The sequence below is a fragment of the Varroa destructor genome, unplaced genomic scaffold (assembly GCF_002443255.2).
Source record: "Varroa destructor unplaced genomic scaffold, Vdes_3.0 BEIS01000001.1, whole genome shotgun sequence".
In the NCBI taxonomy this organism is placed as follows: domain Eukaryota; kingdom Metazoa; phylum Arthropoda; class Arachnida; order Mesostigmata; family Varroidae; genus Varroa; species Varroa destructor.
In genome coordinates, this window is record NW_019211454.1 from 65,675,057 (window position 1) to 65,694,973 (window position 19,917).

General features: G+C 41.8%; 1 protein-coding gene across 10 annotated transcripts in view; it reads right to left on the reverse strand.

Annotated features, from left to right (window-relative positions):
* Positions 1-19,917, reverse strand: part of LOC111255285 (neuronal PAS domain-containing protein 2-like) — a 154,062-nt gene that overhangs the window by 16,586 nt on the left and 117,559 nt on the right. For 2 of the 10 annotated variants that reach the window (XM_086986711.1, XM_022817080.2), the window contains exon 1: positions 16,023-16,206. The exons of 2 other annotated variants lie outside the window; for them this stretch is intronic. In XM_086986711.1, coding sequence (XP_086842837.1) covers positions 16,023-16,062 — 40 coding nt within the window. In that variant the 5' untranslated portion in view covers positions 16,063-16,206. Of the gene's footprint in view, positions 1-2,311; positions 2,430-16,018; positions 16,513-17,196; positions 17,356-19,917 lie in introns of those variants that run through there. 6 more of the 10 variants (XM_086986683.1, XM_086986679.1, XM_022817077.2 and 3 more) reach the window with 6 other exon arrangements.

Below are 19,917 nucleotides of genomic sequence, written 5' to 3' on the forward strand. Positions count from 1 at the left end.
ATTGGTTTCAAAGGAATGGTCTGATCAGGTCTCAAAATTGCAGCAATGTGGCCGCTAATTTAGATCGATAAGGAAGGAAAAAAACATGTGATTTGTGTGCTAAAGTTTGTGTTAGCGGGCAGCTGAAGAACCTCTTAATGTTTGCAGGACGGCCTTTACGATTTTTGCAGTGGGGGGCTGCAGTTGTCGCGAAGCATGGTGATTAGATCTTGTCCGGTCCGATGTCTTTGTATCAGTTAGCCTTATTTTGGGCTATGTCGAAATGCAGATTAATCATCTGACCTTTTTCAAACAATGTGTTAGACCTCAACAATACCATTCGACATCCTGCGGTTTTAATTGAACCTAGGTCCAGTTGTAATCGCTGAAATGTTTACGCCTTTTTTATGCTAACATAGGGGCACCACTTTTAGTTTCCTGTGGTACTTGTGTGCACGTCTCTGCCGTTGTGGAAATTACGTGGTGCTAGACGAGCTAGGGAGCGGGAATAGCAAGCCGATACGGCTTGTTCACCTTATTATCTTATCACCTTATCACCTAAATATCGACTTTTCGAGTAAACCCCATTAAATAAAAAAAAAAACGTACGGCAGTTACAATTCATTTTTATGACTAACTATCGATCTGATTAGCGACCGCATCTCTGAAAGTATCTGAAAACGATTCTTGTCGAGGTTGGCCGATATAAACCTCAAACAAGCAATTTCACAAACTACTCGCGTTCTCTGCTTCTATCCACTCCGGAGTCATGCTCTTATCGACCGCCTCACAACTGCTTCGATCTGTTGAAATCGCATATTGAGCCGGTGCAATGCATTGTAGAATAAACGTTGAAACGATGTTTTCAGCTACCTGGAATAGCTATATTTCGAAGCATGCCCTGATGTCGAAAAGCAAAAGAAACGACAGACTTGTTGCCTGAATACAGCCTGTTTCTTTCCCGTTCATATAAAACTACAAGGCAAAAATTGTCTTGGTAATTAATTATAAAGTAATCGATAATGCTCCATGATAATTTCCAGCCTTTTACGGTTTGAATTCGAACTATGCTGAGTCTTCCCCCAAAATGCTGGACCAATTTAGTGCTTCGCGTTAAACAGCTTTCTAAATGTCGAAGCTTACAGATTGCCCGTACACTCCTCTCCCTCTCTCGTCCAGAATGCATATATACATACACAAGGTGTTTCAAAAATGTGCGCACTACGATTTGATTAGACCGTGCCTTTCGGACACTACAATCATTAATGCCAATCGCTTAAATGTACTTTTTTCTTTTAGCACGCCATGGAAGCTGAATCTGTGAACCAAAAAGCTTGTTATCATTAGTAATAACGTATTAACCAGAACGGTAGAAATTTGGACATCTGCGATGGAAGGAAAAAGTGAACATTTAAATAATAATTATATGTAAACTTAATCATTGACATTATCTTGGAACACAAATGACCTTTGACCCATATTGTATATATCTACATATATATGAACCCAATATTTATCTCTCAAATTATCGTTAATCCCATAACATTTGTTCTCTGGACTTTCCTATTTCTGGCATCACCTGCTTAAGTCTACCGGAAAGCAAGGATTAATCTATAGGTACCGTTTAGTAAGTTAACGACCTTCTTGTAAAAGATTGAAAATATTGGACCGTTCGTGCCTACTCTAAAAATGAAGCGAAATATTGAGATTGCGAAACACTGTCCCTCAGATTAGGCGCACACCAGCCGCACGTAATTCTTTCAGGTAAGAGTCCGCTCATGGCCGAACGCTTGTTAGGTTTTGCGCTCCAGTAAAATACTATTAAACGTGGTCTTCATCGAGAGCATGTCTAGGTCGCTCTTCAGATCGCATAACTAGGGAAAGAATTAGAGATAGATCAAATCTGGGCAGACGTCTGCTTCAGTGATACGAAAAAATCGACTCGTCCGCAAAAGCCAAAATCACAGTCTCACATCACGCATCATAGAGACTATCTCGCTACAACAATATAGGCTTATGCCGTTATCGTAGCTAATGATGTTTGTCTAGGTTAACCATCGATGCCTGAATCGCTTAGGCCAACTAGGAGACAAAACATCCGAGAAACTTCTCACGTCAAGTTCGTTTGCTAATTTCATTCACGTTTTTGTTTAATGTTTACATCTGGTTTAATACTTAGGAACACATCTGGCTAGCAAATGAGCACTTTTAAATCAATTATTTCTAAGAACCTTTTAGCCGCAGAATCGGAGGCGTTGGAATATCTCAATGGTATAGGCAATATGATAGCAAAGTAATCATTGTTCTAACAGGAAATGTTATTAATACTCACCGGCCTCAACGACTAAACTGCAGTCGTCAATTCCGCCAGAACCCGTTTCAGTACGTGACACTTTGAATCATTGCGTCCGCTTGTATGGACGATTACGGTGCTCGCAGTAAAGTCGGACCTTAAGGAGAAGCTAAGAATTACGTAGTAAAACTATGAGGGTTTTAAAACCCTGTTGATGCCCTCTTGAGAGATCCTAGAGAGTACATCATTTTTGTGCTCATAAAGACTTGAGTAACTAGCTTTTCTACCTTACCGCGTTTCTATTTTATGTACTGCCCTGCATTAAAGAGCAATAGGTCAGGCCAGGCCGTCCTGGTAACACATCTGTTCTCTACGATCATAAGATAGGTGACTTCAAGCCATGTATGGTGAGAAATAACGTCATCGCTTCGCGTGGCCAAATACAAGGCCTTGTAGTATCCTATGTTCGCCCGGCTGATTCAGAATCAACCGTATACGTATGGTAGAGGAGCTTGTCTGTGCACTGGAAGAGCTGTCCTCTCATTCTGTTGCTTGCCTGGTCACTGCCGGCAACTTCAACACCCTTTAAGACACCCTCATGAATTATGGCTCCTAAATAGTCGACTCGACCTCGACACCGACTTTTCGTTATCGAAGTTCGTTAATCGATACATTTGCTGCGAACGCAACCAGAGATAGGGAATAAGGATCATTAACTGCCATAGAGCGCATATATACCGATAATGATAGACCATAGATAAGTTACATCTGCGCGGACTGTCAAATGCCAAGTTCTATCGCGACGCTTAAATTTAGACAAGCCCCTGGAACGCACGCATGAGGCTCCCACTGTATCTGAGGTTGTAAATGTTAAAATGTAAATTTTCTAGTCTTTCTGTTTTTCCCGGAAGCACGAACTGTCGCTCACCAAAGTTGCAGCCTTGTTTGGAGGGTTCAAATGGTCTTCAGAATTATGGCCGAGGCCCGAGTTGTTTTGTTTAGGCTCTATTTTTAAGATGATTTGTCGAAAACGTATGCGCCCTAAAAGCAACTATAGCTTGAACGGGTGGAAATTCGTTTCATTGCAGATGCAGAACAACAGCCATACAAGTTGCTAATAGACCGCGGCCATTTGTCCGATTAGCCCCTCAGTTCTAATAAGTCACTTCTCAAAGATTTTTGCGTCAAGAGGTACGATACCACGCGAGGTGCTTCTGTCCCTGCAGCGCGAAAATGAAGGATTGCAATATAAAACGATATCCAGGATTTTACAATGCTTATCCAAGACCTTGGAAGCCTACATAACAAGAACGCCGTTGGTCCAAATAAAGCGATGAAATATAATAAACTTCTTCATTTTAGTTTTATCGATATACTCATTATTCTTATTTTATGATTCTCACTTTTCTAATATAATCTTACTTTATTCGAAATGACTATAATTTCTATAATATTTATTATTTTAAGAATATCAAATAGAACGTTTAAAAGCTAGTATATAGTTACTTGTATATATAACGTTTTTAGAAGTATACCATTATTAATAATAATTATAATAATTCGCATCGAGCATCTTAAATGTGCCGCCATGCTAGCACCTGGCAGAAGTGAGTGTCCCTAAAAATATGCTCAACCTTTTCACTGCGCTTGTACAGCAGAACAGAAGAGCCATGATGACAAAAAGGCCAAAGTTCCGCCTTCTACACAGACAACTGCCCTAGTTCAGGAGGACAATCTAAGCCCATTCCCAATTTCCATTTCGCTGAAGGGCCTCAAATAAGACCGCCAAGGAAGTCAAGACTAAGACGAAAACAATGAACTTAGAAGGGAAGGCAGGACAATGGCCAGCGACACATTGTAACTCGCCAGCTTGTCGATTTCGCGTACCCGTGAAAGTTTAGTTGGACTGCGTGTTTGGCTGCTAATTTCAGGGACACGTTATGGACTGGGTTCGAACGCGGCCATGGAGGCACGTTGTTCTATGTCGGTAGCTAACCGTCTAATGGGATGCCTAAAGGTGGTACCGGACATAACACTCGATACGTACAGGTTACCTCTTATCTGTGTTAACCGGTCGCTTTTCCTTGCGAACAGTAGGATTTCTATTGCGCACGTAACCGGATAGTGTTGCTTATTTGACTATTGGGCAGAAAGGTCTTGTGGAGTGCTGACTGGTCTCACAATCGAGAACCTCGAACAATTCAATCTCGCTAAAAGCTCTTTCGTGAAAATAATAGACAAATAGCGTTTCTCCTTGTTGACTCGTAGCTGTTGTTTGAAGACTTCGTCATCTCTTCAATGGAAGCCTTTGAGACCACTCTTATATAACCGATATGACGTTGGGATATGGCATTTGGGGTGATTATGAATTGTTCCGTACACTCGCTCAAATATCGAGAGATTGGCTTCTTGACCAATGATTTCTAGCAATGTGTTTACTACGCGTCCTTCTCGTAGGCGTTTAAAAATAAAAATATAAAAAACTATTGTGGTCATAAAAACAGAACAAGGACTCGTCGGCCGGTGGACAGGCAAACTAGATTAAAGATATCGAGACAAACAGAAACATTAAGATTAATCTTTTGGCGCATATTGGCTAAAATGTCTGCCAATCTAACAGAACTTATTCTGATAGTGTTGTTGAATGGCTTCTCTAGTCTTATTAAATTATTACGCTTCAACTAATATGATAATGAGATAAAAACAATGACTAACGATTTTTATTGAAAGTATTTTTGAACAAAACGACGAATTCGAAATTATCTTCCTCACAACCTATATTTTCAACTCCTGTTTTGCCTTCGATTTCGAAAATTGGCGCCACTGTCGCACAGAGCCATCCGATCGTTGTTTTCGCATCAGCTGCCCATTTCTCTTGTACAAACACGAACTAAATAGAATAACAGCTAATGTAACCAACGACTTATCCGCTAACATGGACAGGTGATTTATGCTTCCTTCTTCATCCAACATATAATTAACGTAACCAAATTATGCAATAGTCTGACAATTCGAGACAGAATCAGGCTGACAGCTTAAGCCATGGTGACTTAAAGGCAAATAATTGAATACTCGTATTCTAGCCCGAAGAAGCTTGAACACGTTTTTGACTCATGCGGTCGACACATAAATCATACTCACACGAATGTAGAGGAAAAAAAAATGCGAAACTATTCTATGAAACACACAAGCTCTCATCACACTAACTAGTCTTCATTAGCACTAGTAAAGCTTTCGTCTAGTAGGCTCAGGTTGTCTAGTAGGTCTGTTATTGCGAGTATTGACACCTGAACAGAGCACAAACGATGCTATATGTAAATCCTATCAAGTTCTTCTAAAGCTCGTATACCGTAGGTATCGGAAGCACTACTATATAGTCTTAGGATGTATCAAATGGTTACGGTCATCATTAGGCACATATATATAGAGTTGTAATCGTTGAAGACGTAAAATCGGTGAAACGTTGAAGACTATAATTTTTTTTATCTTATTTATTTATATGACTAAAATCACGAGTCGGAACAGTATTCAAGAGCCAATAGAGATATGTTCAAATTTCTATTAAAGCGGTAACTACGGTTTTGTTCAAATTTCTATTAAAGCGGTAACTACGGTTTAGCTAACTAAAACATTGTGTTTCACTCAACACTTATTATTTGATTGGGATTTCCCCTTTTTTTTCGACCATCCGATTGTGACATACCTTATAGGGATGAATAACATAAACACAGCGATGTGTTGAAATCAATGTGAAACGTATCACGTATCTGTGCGCAAGTATCATGAAATACATGGTCACGGCCAGCCTTAACGGCTTAGACAACTCTGACAGACAACTCTTACTATTTGGCATCTTGCTTTTTAGCTGGGCAGAAATCCCTGTCATAGATAAAGGTAAAATATATACATAAAAGAAAGTATGACACTCTGTAGTAGCTGTTCCGTGCACCTACATACTCACCCGTAAGTTTTCTGTTTTTTCCGTGAATGCCTGAATGTACAGCGATGAGCAGAATTATTAAAGTAATTCTGACGTTTTCACCGTTATTGTTACGTATATTACTCTGTTAACATACACCGATTGTCCACGGTTTTAGCGAAGCACTTCTAATGCCTTCGGTACCAATTTTGAACTAGCTATTTAATGGAAGGTCTGATGATACTGCTGCTATCAGCTAGGAAGTGGTACGGGTCAGTTTGTTGGTTATCTGCCATCTGTTTTGAAATAATTGTTTATCAGGACCAATTCGAGGCCGCGAGCGGGCTATCATTGTGATGTTACTTCCGTCCAAGTTCACCACACAAGTTTGTAGCTCTGCGGCCGCAATAAAAGAGGAGCACATGACTCAGGGCAGCGACTGTCTGCCCTTTCTGACGCCATTACCTCTTTTGCTCTCACACGTTATGTTCTCAATTTTGTATCGCTATAGCGGCGATCGCTAATACAACGGCGTGCGAAATGCTATATATTATATAAGTTCCATTTCCTTCGAAGTGAATTGACCCAGGATTCTTAACCTAGGCGTCACCTGGTGGGAACATCCTGAGATATAGGGAACTGATAAAATAAACCCGCTATTTAATCCTAAATTTCGTATTACGGTCGTAGGGAAACAGCTGACGGAGCAACGGAAGGATGTTTGACGTAAACGTCAGGATCGCGGATCGCTAGCCAGTTGGCCATCTGATAAACAGATGTCCAGCTATATGCAAAGTGGCTATAGGCTAAAGCGGAAAGTATGTGCTCAAATACGCATATATCATAGGTTTATCTTAAGCTAATTATTAGTCTGCCTCTGGTCTTCAGTTATATTTCTGTTCGTGTTTTTTTACTAATTGTCTACTATTTATACCAACGTGACAATGTTGCCTTTACCACACCTAATAGTTATGCTTGCCAAAGAGTTAAGGACTAATTTAACCTAGTCTAGCGGAAGTTACTTTAACTTCATCTACACTGCACGATCTGTTAGCATTGCATCAGGCTGCAGCTGCACCAGTTAGGCTACGTATTCCACAACATCGCCAGCAACAGCAGCGACAAGGACAACGTAGGTCATTGGCCTTTGGCTTCGTTTTGCCCTGCGCTATGCCGATCATGTGCTCGGCGATTGCCTCGATGCTGTCGGTTATTTATATCTTTAAAGCGGCAACAGTACTGCTTTTACTCTTTGTTGCAGAAAACATTTTGCTGCTTTTAGTACCCTGGAGTGTACTTAGTGAGGGGGTAGAGAAGAGAGCAACGAAAAGATCTTAATAGGGGCTCGTGTGGACGAAAGAGCGTCATCGTAGTTTGCCCTGCCCAAACGGGCGACAGTCAAAGAGAGGCTTCTGGGTGAAGCTAAGCGATCTACTAGGTCGCTTATGCGCGCCGTTGTTTTGCTTTCTACAGAAAAACCTCTTTCTTTGGAAAACAGTTCCGTCGAGGTTGTGCTCCCTTATCCTACCGAAGTGAACAGTGACGGCTGTTGCCAACCGTCGAAAGCGATCTTACTCTTTTTCCGCAATAGCGAAATGGTTCACCACCAAAACCAGGTACCGATAAAGCCGCTACTGTCACTGCTGTGGCGGGCAAAGCGAAGTATACAAACAGGCTATGTTGCGCGCCACCAGACGGGTATTTTTCGGTGAGTTCGTAATGCTACGCCGGTCTGCGGATTTTACGTTCGGTGGCACTGACCTGTGCCCCTTGGAAACTACCCCCAAGTCTTGCACCTTGTATACGCTCGATGAGCTAGGACAACTACCAGGCTCAAAATCTCCCTCTCAACAATATTTCCTCAGCACCGTCACCGTTACTAAAACGATTCTCTCATTCGACTTTGCCGACCTGCTACCCTATGTGCATGTTCAAATTCTTTCCCGTTCTGTATAAGCGTCCCAGTGTCCTAACCATTCCCAATGCCGTTACGGATCCTTGTCTCGTAGAAGCGGCCAGCTCCTCGTGGGGGGCCCTGGATGGCTGCGGAAACGTATTCTTTCTTGGTCGTCCTATATAGCTTGGCTTCCCTTTTTCGAGCCAGCGTTGAAATTGTTTGCCCTTTATAGGCCCTAGCTCCAGTTATAACCGTGTGTCGTCGCGCGTAACGGGTTCTAGCGCGTTTATCGAGCAGGCTACAGAAACAGACTGCAAATTTCCCTATTTTGAGTAAAACGGTAACTGCAGCGGCGGCAAAGCTCCGTTCATCCGAAACGAACGTTTTGTGATCAATGGACAGATGATTGATAAGTGAAAACAAATATATATATTTATTTATTTATGTGCTATGAATGATTATCATTTTTCTCTGCAAATATTAACGCAGAACTTATGTCTGCAAGTGATGATTCGCACCGTCGCATTCGACGCTAGAAATTTTGTTTCATATCATTCACAGGTTGACATATAATCTTACGAATCGCGTCTGAAGTGAAAAAAAAAAAAAACTTTATAGAATAAATGAGTCGCCCTTTGACGTAGCACTTTTTGCCCCCCACTTGTAACAAGTGTCCCCATTATCGTATTTTCGGGCGAATTTCGAATCAACAATGGCTTTGTAGTAATTGTCTTTGTGGTATGTTACTTGTTCGGAATCGATTCCAACGGTAGCACTTTAGAAAGAACCCTTTTAGTTGTCGGTGTCGTTGTGCCTAGCTCCTCGTAGGTTACAGAAAACTGCGTAGAGGCAGACCCTTTTGCATTTGACATTTCTAAGCTCCCGGATGGTTAGGAAAGAAAGTAAATAGGAATAAGCATGCCAACAGAATAACCTTTGCGGACATCCAGAAAAATTCAGAGATTCAACAGTCAGTTACGTATCAGCTATTGTGCTTGAGTTAGGGTCAAAAAGTCGTGTTTTAAACCTAGTGTACCATTTCTAAGGTCTGTTGCTGATCTATTAAAAAAACAAGTTCGATCCTAAAAGGACGCTCACTGACACACATATGCTATACCTGATAATGGCTCGCAAAGGTTTGTAAGGACTAGCGTCAAGAGGCGCGCACCTTTTGTACAGCTTTCTTTTGACGCGTAGACAATAGGCCACAAGGCGCATATGCCAGCTGTGAATTAACAGAGCATATTAGCTATAGGTTGTACACGCATTTGTCGACCGGAAAGGTAGACCGGAAAATTTCACAGAAGATAAAGCGTAAAAAAGATCAAAAACATACTCCATATCATAGCGTATAATAGTCGATTCTATTTAGCTTTAATTCTCTACAATCGTTCGTCTATTATCGTCGTTTTCCTTTGACAATATCCGTCCTCGAATAATCGTCGGGTGCATTTAGCAGTATAAAGTGATGGATCGACACTACCATCCATCGTCGCCGTTAAAGTTCCCATTGTTAAAATGCAATACCAATCAATCTATACTACAGAATCATTGCTCCTAGGCTGCTTATAGGCAGCGTAGCTGACAAACATAAGGTCAATATCAATGGCAGAAATAAAAGTCAAAGAGTTTGATGCTTTATGCAATAAAGTCATATATAAAGCGAACGTTAAATAGCCTCTATGAATAAAACGAAAGAAAAAAGAATAATTAACTACAGGCTCGTTGTATATAAACAGTACTCACTGTTTAAAATCAATAGAAAACTTGTCGTTTTTCAGTCGAACCCCTTCAGTCAAGCTCTCACTGTGCACGAACGTAGACATAGACAGGCATTGTTGTTTTTACATAACAGAATATAGCATGTTTCTGTCCAGTACGTATTATGCGTTTAAAATTTTGCATCATTCACGATCTACATTCGGTATACGTATGGGCTGGTATATTCACAGTAACTGCACTGCGCACCCCGGGTCCGCTCCTCAGCCAGGAATGGTTCGAAGTGTTATTAGGTAATAGCTCGTTCGTTCGTTTACACACTTTCGACACGCCGTGTTTTTGATATCGATTTGTGTACGCGTCTGTTTTTTAGCGTTCCAGCAAGCCTAGCTGATTTCTAATCACTATCTGTCTTTTTGCGACGTTACTATATATCGCTTTTCGACGAAAAGCATCGAGCAGAAGCCTTCATCTTAAAGCACACTTTGTTACAACCCACTACAACAAATGAGATCTAACTTTCAATTCAACTATCTGGGCATGCATTTTTGTTCGACAACTCCCCCTTATCTGCCATCTTATATGTCGCTACCAGATTAGTCCTGATGTTCGTGAAGGTGCTCAACGCACCGCAATGAACTATCGTACGTTCCCGCCGCATCAAATATGAATGTATTTGGCTGATGAAAACATCTGATGAAGAGAAGATCAAAAAAGCCATATTCTTTCAAACAGAAAAAACTGAAACATTTCCCTTAGCCGTTTCTTATTAACCTAATATATATATATATATATATATATATATATATATATATATATATATATATATGTGCGTTTGTGTACATATGTATAACAGTATATATAAACCCCTTAGAATGGCGGACTTGGTGACATTGTCCTTCTGTAGAAGCAAAACCACACGATCCCATGTTGGCTTCACTCTATATTGAAAATTCATGTCACAGTTGTTTACGGCGTTCGTTAGTTCCGCTTCATTTCAATGTTTGCACGGTCTGTAAGATTTTTATTAATGTTATATACAGTCAATATCCGCTTAACCAGTTACAATGAAGACATCAGCTATCAGTTGAATACTTATGACTGAGTACGGCAGCTGCGTCGAGCTAGACAGCGTCCCTAACAGTACGAGTAACGTCAAGGGCGGCCACGTTAACAGCAAAAAGCCGTTTAGTTAGCAGCAGTGAGCCTAGCTACGCGGGCAACGGACCATATTCCATTACATATTATAGAATAAATAATATACATACGACTCCTTTATGCTATAAAGGAGTCGTAGACTTTTTTTCTTATTGGTTCGCTATTGCTACGAGCTTTTCTAGCACTGATTTTTGTATCGGCTTTGGTGCCGCCGGCGGCGATAGCAGCGCCACAACTACCTGTAGTGATCGCTAGAAGGCGAACAAGCTGCAATGTCCAAGGCAGTGGCCCCTCCGTTGTTGCCCCGCTCAGCGTTACGAGGCTGCCCGGAAGGCCATGAACATTTAGTGATTCCAGTAACAGCGGCAACTACAAAAGCCGTCAATGGCTGTTGCCGATGACCTGTAGTTCCCAAAGCATACTGCAGGCTGCGTGTCCATCACAAGAAAGGAGCAGTAAAAACAATTGTTGTTACCGTTATTTCACTCTTTGGCTGATTCTGCTACTGCTGCTGCCGTCGCTGATACTGGCCTACACCTGTAGAATTACTCGCCATCGAAGAACGGCGAACGCTGTAGATGGTTCCTGGTTCGTTTCCCACTTTTTACGCTGACGAGAGTCGCACTACGAAACGTACCACCGCTAAAAAACTAAACGTCGCAACTAGTGAAAGCCAGTTGACATCTAGGTTCATACTGCAATGGATTACGACCTTTTTTCTCTATTTTTATGTTATTTCACTAACTTTCTCCGCATAGCTTGTGCAGTAGGTATACTGAAGCCATAGCGTGGAACAATCACTGGATCGCCAAATGAATCGATGGCGCAAAGATATCGGTGCGGTGATTTGCTTTATCTGAAAGTACCCTTTTATTTGTTACGAGGTACATAATTGCTCAACCATTAAATATATCAGTGCTCTATACGTGTACGTATACGTACGTGACAACGAGATCCTGTCGCTGTTCTACAACAGCCATCGAGACAAGGTGCCAGATATACATACATATTATATAGTTTAATGGGCTGATCTAGCATAGCAGCGCAATCGCATGAAAGTGCGATATAGCTGCCGATAGGCACGATAAAGTATGGTAGTTGAAGCGGAGGATTTAAATTGCAACAATCGATTTTGTCCCGGGCTCCTATAACAGAATGCTTTTCCTAAGATCCGGCGGCCTTGCTAACACTAAAAGGACGCCATCTACAACCTTCTGCGTATTCTGTTTCATGCGGAACACCTTTTTTATAAATGCGTCTCTTTTTTCTTCGTTGTTGATTAGCCACTTGTCAGGAGATAGACCAAAACAACATTTCATTTGAAAAATCGCTCCCGACGCTATCCCGGCTAATCTTTGAGATACATCTATCGTTTATGTACGATGCGTTGGCAGTTGTTGGCAAAGCTTTATGTCAAGCTAAGCCGGCCGACCGACCGCAGAGTCAGCCTGCCTCTGCGCGAGTAGATATACGTAACTATTGCCACTAAGTGTGGAATAAGCGTTGCCAAGTGTTCGGTCAACTATTTCTGTTTTTATACATGCTAGCAGACATCGCGCGTCGAAACGTGCAATATATGCCACACGTTATATGGAACTATTACATAGATCATACAAAGCATAATGGAGATAAATACTGGTTGGGTGTTATGCGAAAAGGGGGAACAGAAAAAAAATATGCTTACACGTGAGAAGAAGGAAAATTACAACCCGTTACTATTATTTTGCATGAACATGGCTGCTATTTGTTAATGATAGCATCACAGTACTCATTGTGTGGCCAGGTAGTAAATGCTTGAGACTGTCATTTTCGTTACCGATATCATTTTATACTTCCGTTCCAACGCTCAGGCAATCCATAGGCAAGGCATCGTAAGCAACTCGCCTGACAAAGACGTCAGAACGTGTTACCCCCCTGTGTCAACGTTATGTGTGCACGTACGCGTCATTTACTGTGGCTCAGCGCTTGTTGCATCTTTCTTCTTGTCGTTTTCAATATACACACACACACATTGCATAAATGGATAAAGGCAGTGTTTAGACTAGTGTTTGATAGAATCAAAGTATGCCTGGGGGATTCATACGATGAGCTGAGCAATAATAGCAAGAAACTGCTGTTCTACCTAGAGTAAGTTCGACTTACCTGCCTTACATCCCAACTCTATATAGGAGTAGTGACAAAATAATTTATCATATATATATATATATATATATATATACCACTCCGCTATTCTGCTTTTAAATGTATTTAAACGGTTTAAGACCATTTGCGGTCTGGGCTAGTTTCTCCTTGAAAGATCACTCCGTGCACATAAACCGAATTTTTTCTTTTCGGCTGCTGATCTATTGATGTTAAAGTATGCGCATCTAGGTGTTCTCATCAACCTTTGCAAATCTTTGTAATTGAAGATACTCCTGGCTTCAGAAACTGTTTCTCCGCGGTGAAAGCATATGGATTTTCATCATTTTCTCGGACACGCGCATGATATTCCTTTGCCTGAGGTGCTACGTTCCCTGGAAACCGCTCGAATAGACGAGCCTTAAGTTCATCATACGTCGCATGGCTACCCATGGCGAACTCGAACCATTAACACTGAATGTATCGCATCCGGCCCTTCCTGGGTTTGGCAAAGGTTTATAAGCAGTCCCGAACATACGCTGATGCCACCATCCGTAGACATCAGTTGCTGTCTAGAAATTCTACCCATTGCTCAGGCCTCGAATAGCGAAAAAGTGGCAGACCCGGCAACTATGTGACTCCCTTCGCACTGCTTGCCAGGCGCTCCACCACAGACTGCAGCCTTTTATTCATCCTCAGCTCGACCAGTGTTTTGGTAACTCGACTTGGCTACCACAAATAACTGGAACAAAAAAAATATTAGCTTCCACCTTATTCTGAATGATAAAATTGCGCTACTATTGTCATGGACACGATTCGTAACTTAGCGATAGGTAACCACTTACTAAAATTACCTCGCTAGAGACCTGTTATGTGGATATGTCAACGGATCGCTGTTGGAGAATCGTTGCTGTCCTTACTGGTCCACAGGATCAACTTCACATAATAAAAACGTACTATCATGATCTGGTCTCGTTTGCTTGCCTTACGTAGCTGGTTATTAGCAAGATGACCTTACCTACTCCCTTTCTTAAGAGCAAGGTAAAATATCGCTAGCACTACAAACGAAACAGCCCTACCGAAAGACCTCGAAATATTGACTGGACCCTAACAGCACTTCCGCTATTTTCTACCCATCCCAGTTGCTGCTGAAACTGATTTTCAGTCAGCTTCTACTAGTTTAGCTCCTCACTGAACGCTGCTGACCAAAAAACATCGCAGTCGTTCGTTTGCTTGAATCGGCAGTCCTCAGGATTGGTCAGATATCGCAGACGATGTAGTTTACCCCTGTCGTCATTCTTAGTGCTAAGAGCAGCTAATAAGAAGGCTGCGCACGTTCCAAATAGCCTTAACGCCCCTGCGGATCTGAGTACATACAGACACATCTTGGTATTTCACGGCAGTACACCTCGTTGGAAGTGAAGGTCGACGCCATGAAGGTCGCTCGAAGGGTTAGAAAGAGAACAGCTGGACACAGAAGTACGTAAGGACGAGTGTAGTGTCCCGTAGACCTGGCATTATGAATCTGCCACTCCTACGAACGTGTGAACAAAAGGAGATAACTATTGTTTATTTTTGAGACGCCTCGTTGTCTGTTGCCTAACAACTCGCTTGGCCGGCAAAGACTTTCGCATTTTAATGTTTAAGTTTAACGATAATGAACGAATAACACATTCAACAGGCATGTAAGTCGATAAGGTAATGACCGAAAAATCGTTCTTATAACTGATTGAATCTGAGTGCAGCTCCATTATTCCGGCTAAGTGAATTCTACACCATACTAACTAATGGGATCTATCAGAAGACGCGCAAAATTACCTTGGTGATGCCATCGTAATTAGCAGATAACGCAAGCTGTGAGCTTGCATCGTGGAGACGATTAGTTCAGGACACTTAATCTAAGTAGACATGAAAAAAACAGGGTGATGCCCGTTCAGCCTCTAACCGCCTCCAAATCCTGCTCAACACAGGTCGGCAGACGCTTCTCACCGCGCACTGCATTTAACTGATGACCTTTGTTTAAAAAAAAAACATATTATCTAGGAACTACTAGAAAAACAGACGGACTATGACTATCGTCGCGACAAATACAGTCGATAGTGCTTCTTCGTAACCATTGATTCTTCCCCACTGAATCTTACTCGCTACAAATTGACCAGGCAGCCGATAAGTGCATTGGCATAGTTCGTGGCAAGCTCAAATTCTCATTAGGAAGGTTTTGCCTTGAACAGTGTTGTCAGCATTCCTAAACGTCGTTCGATGCGTAAATTTTCTTATCAACAAAAAAAAAAACAAAAAAAAAAAACGGAAATATCAGGATAACGCCGCAAGCCTGGACGATAAGCTCAACTTCCTTGGAGACCTTGAAAACACCTGCCGGAATAAATAGGTGGCTAGATGGCTGCTAATGAACAGATTTGCTGTAACCAGCGATAACCGACATTGTCGTTATCAGCATAGAAACTTAACGCCACTGGGATGATGTTAGCACGGACATAGAAACGCAAAGGGCGCTAAGACGACCAACGTACTTAAGCCCTTTCTGGTCTTACAGTAATCATTATGTGTAGGTTATTATCAGAGGACTTGCCACGGTTCCGATAATCGACACTAGGGATTGTCACAGCTACACATATTTCCAGATGGCCGTTGGAGTACGTTTCTAGCGCTCTTTCGCAGCGACAAACCGGTCCTGTTTTCCTACAGGCTATGACGGCACAATAGTGATTTTATAATGCCAATTTAATAATAGCCAACAGGACAGTGATATCACATGGTACAGCATCCGTGTGGTAATGCCGTTAACAAGCATAGATGTTATTCCACCTGCTACCACATATGCCCCAAATGTGCTGTGGTCTTTCTTTATCTATGTGCTATTATTTATCTAATAAACTGTTTAATTATAGACAAATCGAAAATAAGTGTTTGGTACCTACGCGTTGACGCCCATGGGTTCTGTATCTCGTATAATTCCATGCCGCGTGTTCTATAGTCGTTTCCTCATATAATAGCAATTCACACAATACACTGGCACTGACGCTCCCGACACTCTTGGTAAACAACTGAAAATTGTGGCCGTTGTCGCGGCGCGTTTGACTGAAGGGAATCCTCTCTCGTGGGTCTTTCAGCATCACCGAAATAGATGAAATGATAGGCGAAAGTCGAGAACGTGGCTTTAATAAAGGAGACGCGGTACTGAACAAGGGAATCGTTCTTTATGCAACGCTTGAGCTGTGAAACAGTCCTCACATTCGTACATAGACAGACGGAAACAGATGCCCTCAATGCGCACCTGTTATGAAATCGGTTTACGATAGGTAGCATGGCCACTTCCAACGGACAAAGTCATTGTCAATAAATGTGTCATTTTTGGAGTTGCCGGTCTTCTATATGAAGAGATTTTCTGCGAATAGGCCTAAGTTCACGCTGGTCAAACACAAAAAAATCGGCCTTTTTATATGACAAACAAATACTAGACTCCTTTAGAGGTTTAGTAGTGAACTGTAATCACACTTTAGCCTAACTTCGGTAATTATCATATTCCTAATTCTCGATAAAGCAAAATTCCTTATAATGGATCTAGTCCCGTTTCCACAAAAAAAAAGTCCTAGATTTGTCCCACGTTTGCTGTCTTTTTAAGTTGACATTTAGAGTGGTTAAATTGCGAATTTTTAAATATATATGGCCAGATTGCCGAAAGCGTTAAGTGGATTTGGATAATCTATTTGCCTAGAAATTGAAAATATTGGTCTAATGATGTCTGTGAGATAAGTCCTATGTTTGCATAAGTTAGCCTTCTTTTTCACTGACTTTAGAGTACTGTAGGGTAATGCTTTAGAGAAATTTTCCTGTAATATTTCGTCAAATTGTTAGGGATATCAAAGCTATTAGAAAAAACAACTACAAGCTAACAAAAGCCGGACTTTGGCACTCTCGCACGGGACGCGGTCGGGAATATCACTGTCATCTGCAAGGTTTGATACTATTCGAGGCCTCATTCGAACGGACGAACAGAAGAACACTGTTATCCAATATCGTATCTGCGAAGGAGTTCCCCTTGCTATTTAAGTCACAATTAAATGCGTAACTACTAAGGACTAATACACATACACAGTGCAATCCGAAGCCGGCTGATATATATCGGCATGAACCGTATGTGCGCACGCACATTTTTATACGTCGCACGCTGGAACACTCAGCCGACCGTGGTGTGATGGCGCGCAAAGCCGGCAACTGCTAATACTGTCGATGCCTGTTGTCCTTTGTGTAGGGTCATGTGCCCTTCATACTCTATGCTGTCCTTACCTCCTACCTGTGGCGCTCTTTCTCCACACCAACTCCCTTCTGTTCTATACCCCTCCCCTATCCATAACACGTCCTTTAATGTTAGCCCATTTCACTCTCACTCGGTTTTGCTTCTCCTTGCCTATTTTCTCTATCGCTCTTGCTTTTATCTTAGTCTCTCGCTCTCTCTCTCTCTCTCTCTCTCTCTCTATATATATATATATATATATAGATATATATATATATATATAGATATATATATATATATATAGATATATATATATATATATATATATATCTATCTATCTCTCCCTGTGTGTCGCCGATGCCGACACCGCCACTGATGTCGTCATCGTTTTCGTTGTTGACGTCGTTGTTCGTTCATGTGGTGGCAACAACGGCCGCCATTCTGTTTGCTAGCATCGTGCTTTCCTGCGAGGGCCCGACAGTAGTAACAGGGGACCCGCTTCTCAGCTCTCAGCTGGTCCAATACCAGAGAGCGGTCATACAGCCGAAATAACATGCTGAGTTTGCAATGGCCGCCTGCATTCCATTTGCCATCTGGCTTATTTTTTAGGTCCCCAGCCCAACTTGTCTGTGGCCCCCAAAACCCTTTTCCCTCCCACGTCCGCCGTCGAGGAAATCCCTCTTTCAAATTTTCCTTTTTTGCTTCCTCTACCCTGTGAGTTTCTTTTGTATTCTAAGATGTTGTACTAGGTATGACTGTACGCTCCATCTTTCTCGGCTTTTTTTGCTGCCCTTCGTGATCGGCTGTGCAGTGTTGTGCAATTGACTGGCCTACATTTAAAGCGTCTTTGCGGGCCTATCGTTCCTCACGGGCGACTCAGCAGTCGTCTTTTTTGCCGCTGGTACGCTCCTATCTTCGGTGGTTGGATGAGTATGCTAGTGCGCTTGTCACTAGAATTCGGTCGGTGTCTCCTTTTGGCGATGGTCGTAGTCGATCGCTACTATCTCCGCCGCCGCTGGTGGATTGCCATTGTCCAACCTAGCAATAAGTGAACCGAGCTGTACCGCATAAACGAAACAATGCCAGGGTTAATAGACCAAACAGGAAAGACGGGAAATCTTGTTGTTCACAAAAACAGCGCATGGAACTCTATCATCAATCGTTTCGTGTAGACAAAAAATCGCAAATGAAGGATTACCAAGGAAATCAAGGATGGTCGCTGCTTCAGCAGTCGATGCCGGAGAGAGGATCGCTAGGAGACGGCGGTTTTTGAAGGAAGCAAATGAACGGTCGCGGCACTCTTAGACGAATGCCCTTGGCAACACCGAACGCCAGCGGCAGCAGCGGCTGGCCAAAACAAGAGAACGAGACAATACGGGAACAAACGAAAGCTTTCTCATCTCAACGACGCTGAATAGAATACACTAATTGTAGAAGGGAAAGATTGAAAGGGCAGTTAACTATTAATAGCATTAGCAACATTTAATCCTCGAGTGGGCGCACGTACGTTTACAGCTTTTCCTACCGACCCAATGTAAAGTTTGCACTACCCTATAAAGAGCAACAGGCCTATGATCAATGGCAAGCCGTAACTTCTAGTTATAGTAGCAAAGCAATTTAATACGTTCCACGAGCGAACAAGAGAGCTAACGAAGCGGCTGCTAAAGTCGTTTTCGTTCACTGCGTATATATGCATGAGTAACGTTATAGATATTATGACGATGGCTACAAATGATGATAGTTTGTAGAAATGAGCGAACTCAACAATCTTCACCCTTACAATTTATAGATGCCATATATAAACAACTGCGATGAGTAACCAATAACCTAGTGTTTATGTGTTTAAAAACCAAACTTGATTACCTGTTTAATTATTCAACAGCAGGAACAAAATTCCAAATCTCGGTTCAACTTCTATATTTTCATACACTGTATGTATTAATATTGTGGTCATGTTAGAATGGGCTGACATCAGCAGAAAGCATCGAGAAGTTGTGGTAAACCTCCAGTAAATCAGTTACGATGACCTTAAAAGCTTGTACGGTTTTTGGCAGCGCTAAGACATTGGTACAAACCTGTTGAAATGGACGAGAGTAGAACTTGTCTTATGTTAGGCAAAAGTTGTAGGACTAAGTTCGTCCATAACATCTATATTGCTTGTTCAGATAATCTAATTAGATCATTCAATAGTAGTCAGTAATCAACATAAAAATGATCATCCAGCTGATAGTTTGTACGTAAGACCAGCATCTACCCAAGACCAAATGGGTCATTAGAGTATTTATCGTAGAGGACCCAGCATTAGTCCCCTAGGTTGCATCGCAATCAACCAGACACGTAATGGCAGCTTGTTAGAATGCTGTGCAGTTATTATTCAGAAATCTAGTATCCGCGAGACTATTTTTCAGTAAAAAAACAAACACCGTCTAAGTAGTATGACACGCAGGTGATCGATCAGTTCTTTGGTGCAGCCAGACAAATCCAGCATAAGAAGAAAAATAAATGATAAAAGCTGATCAACTTCTTCGTAATCCTGAATCAGCCCAGTCGGATCAGGAAATAAAGTAAAAAAAAACTGC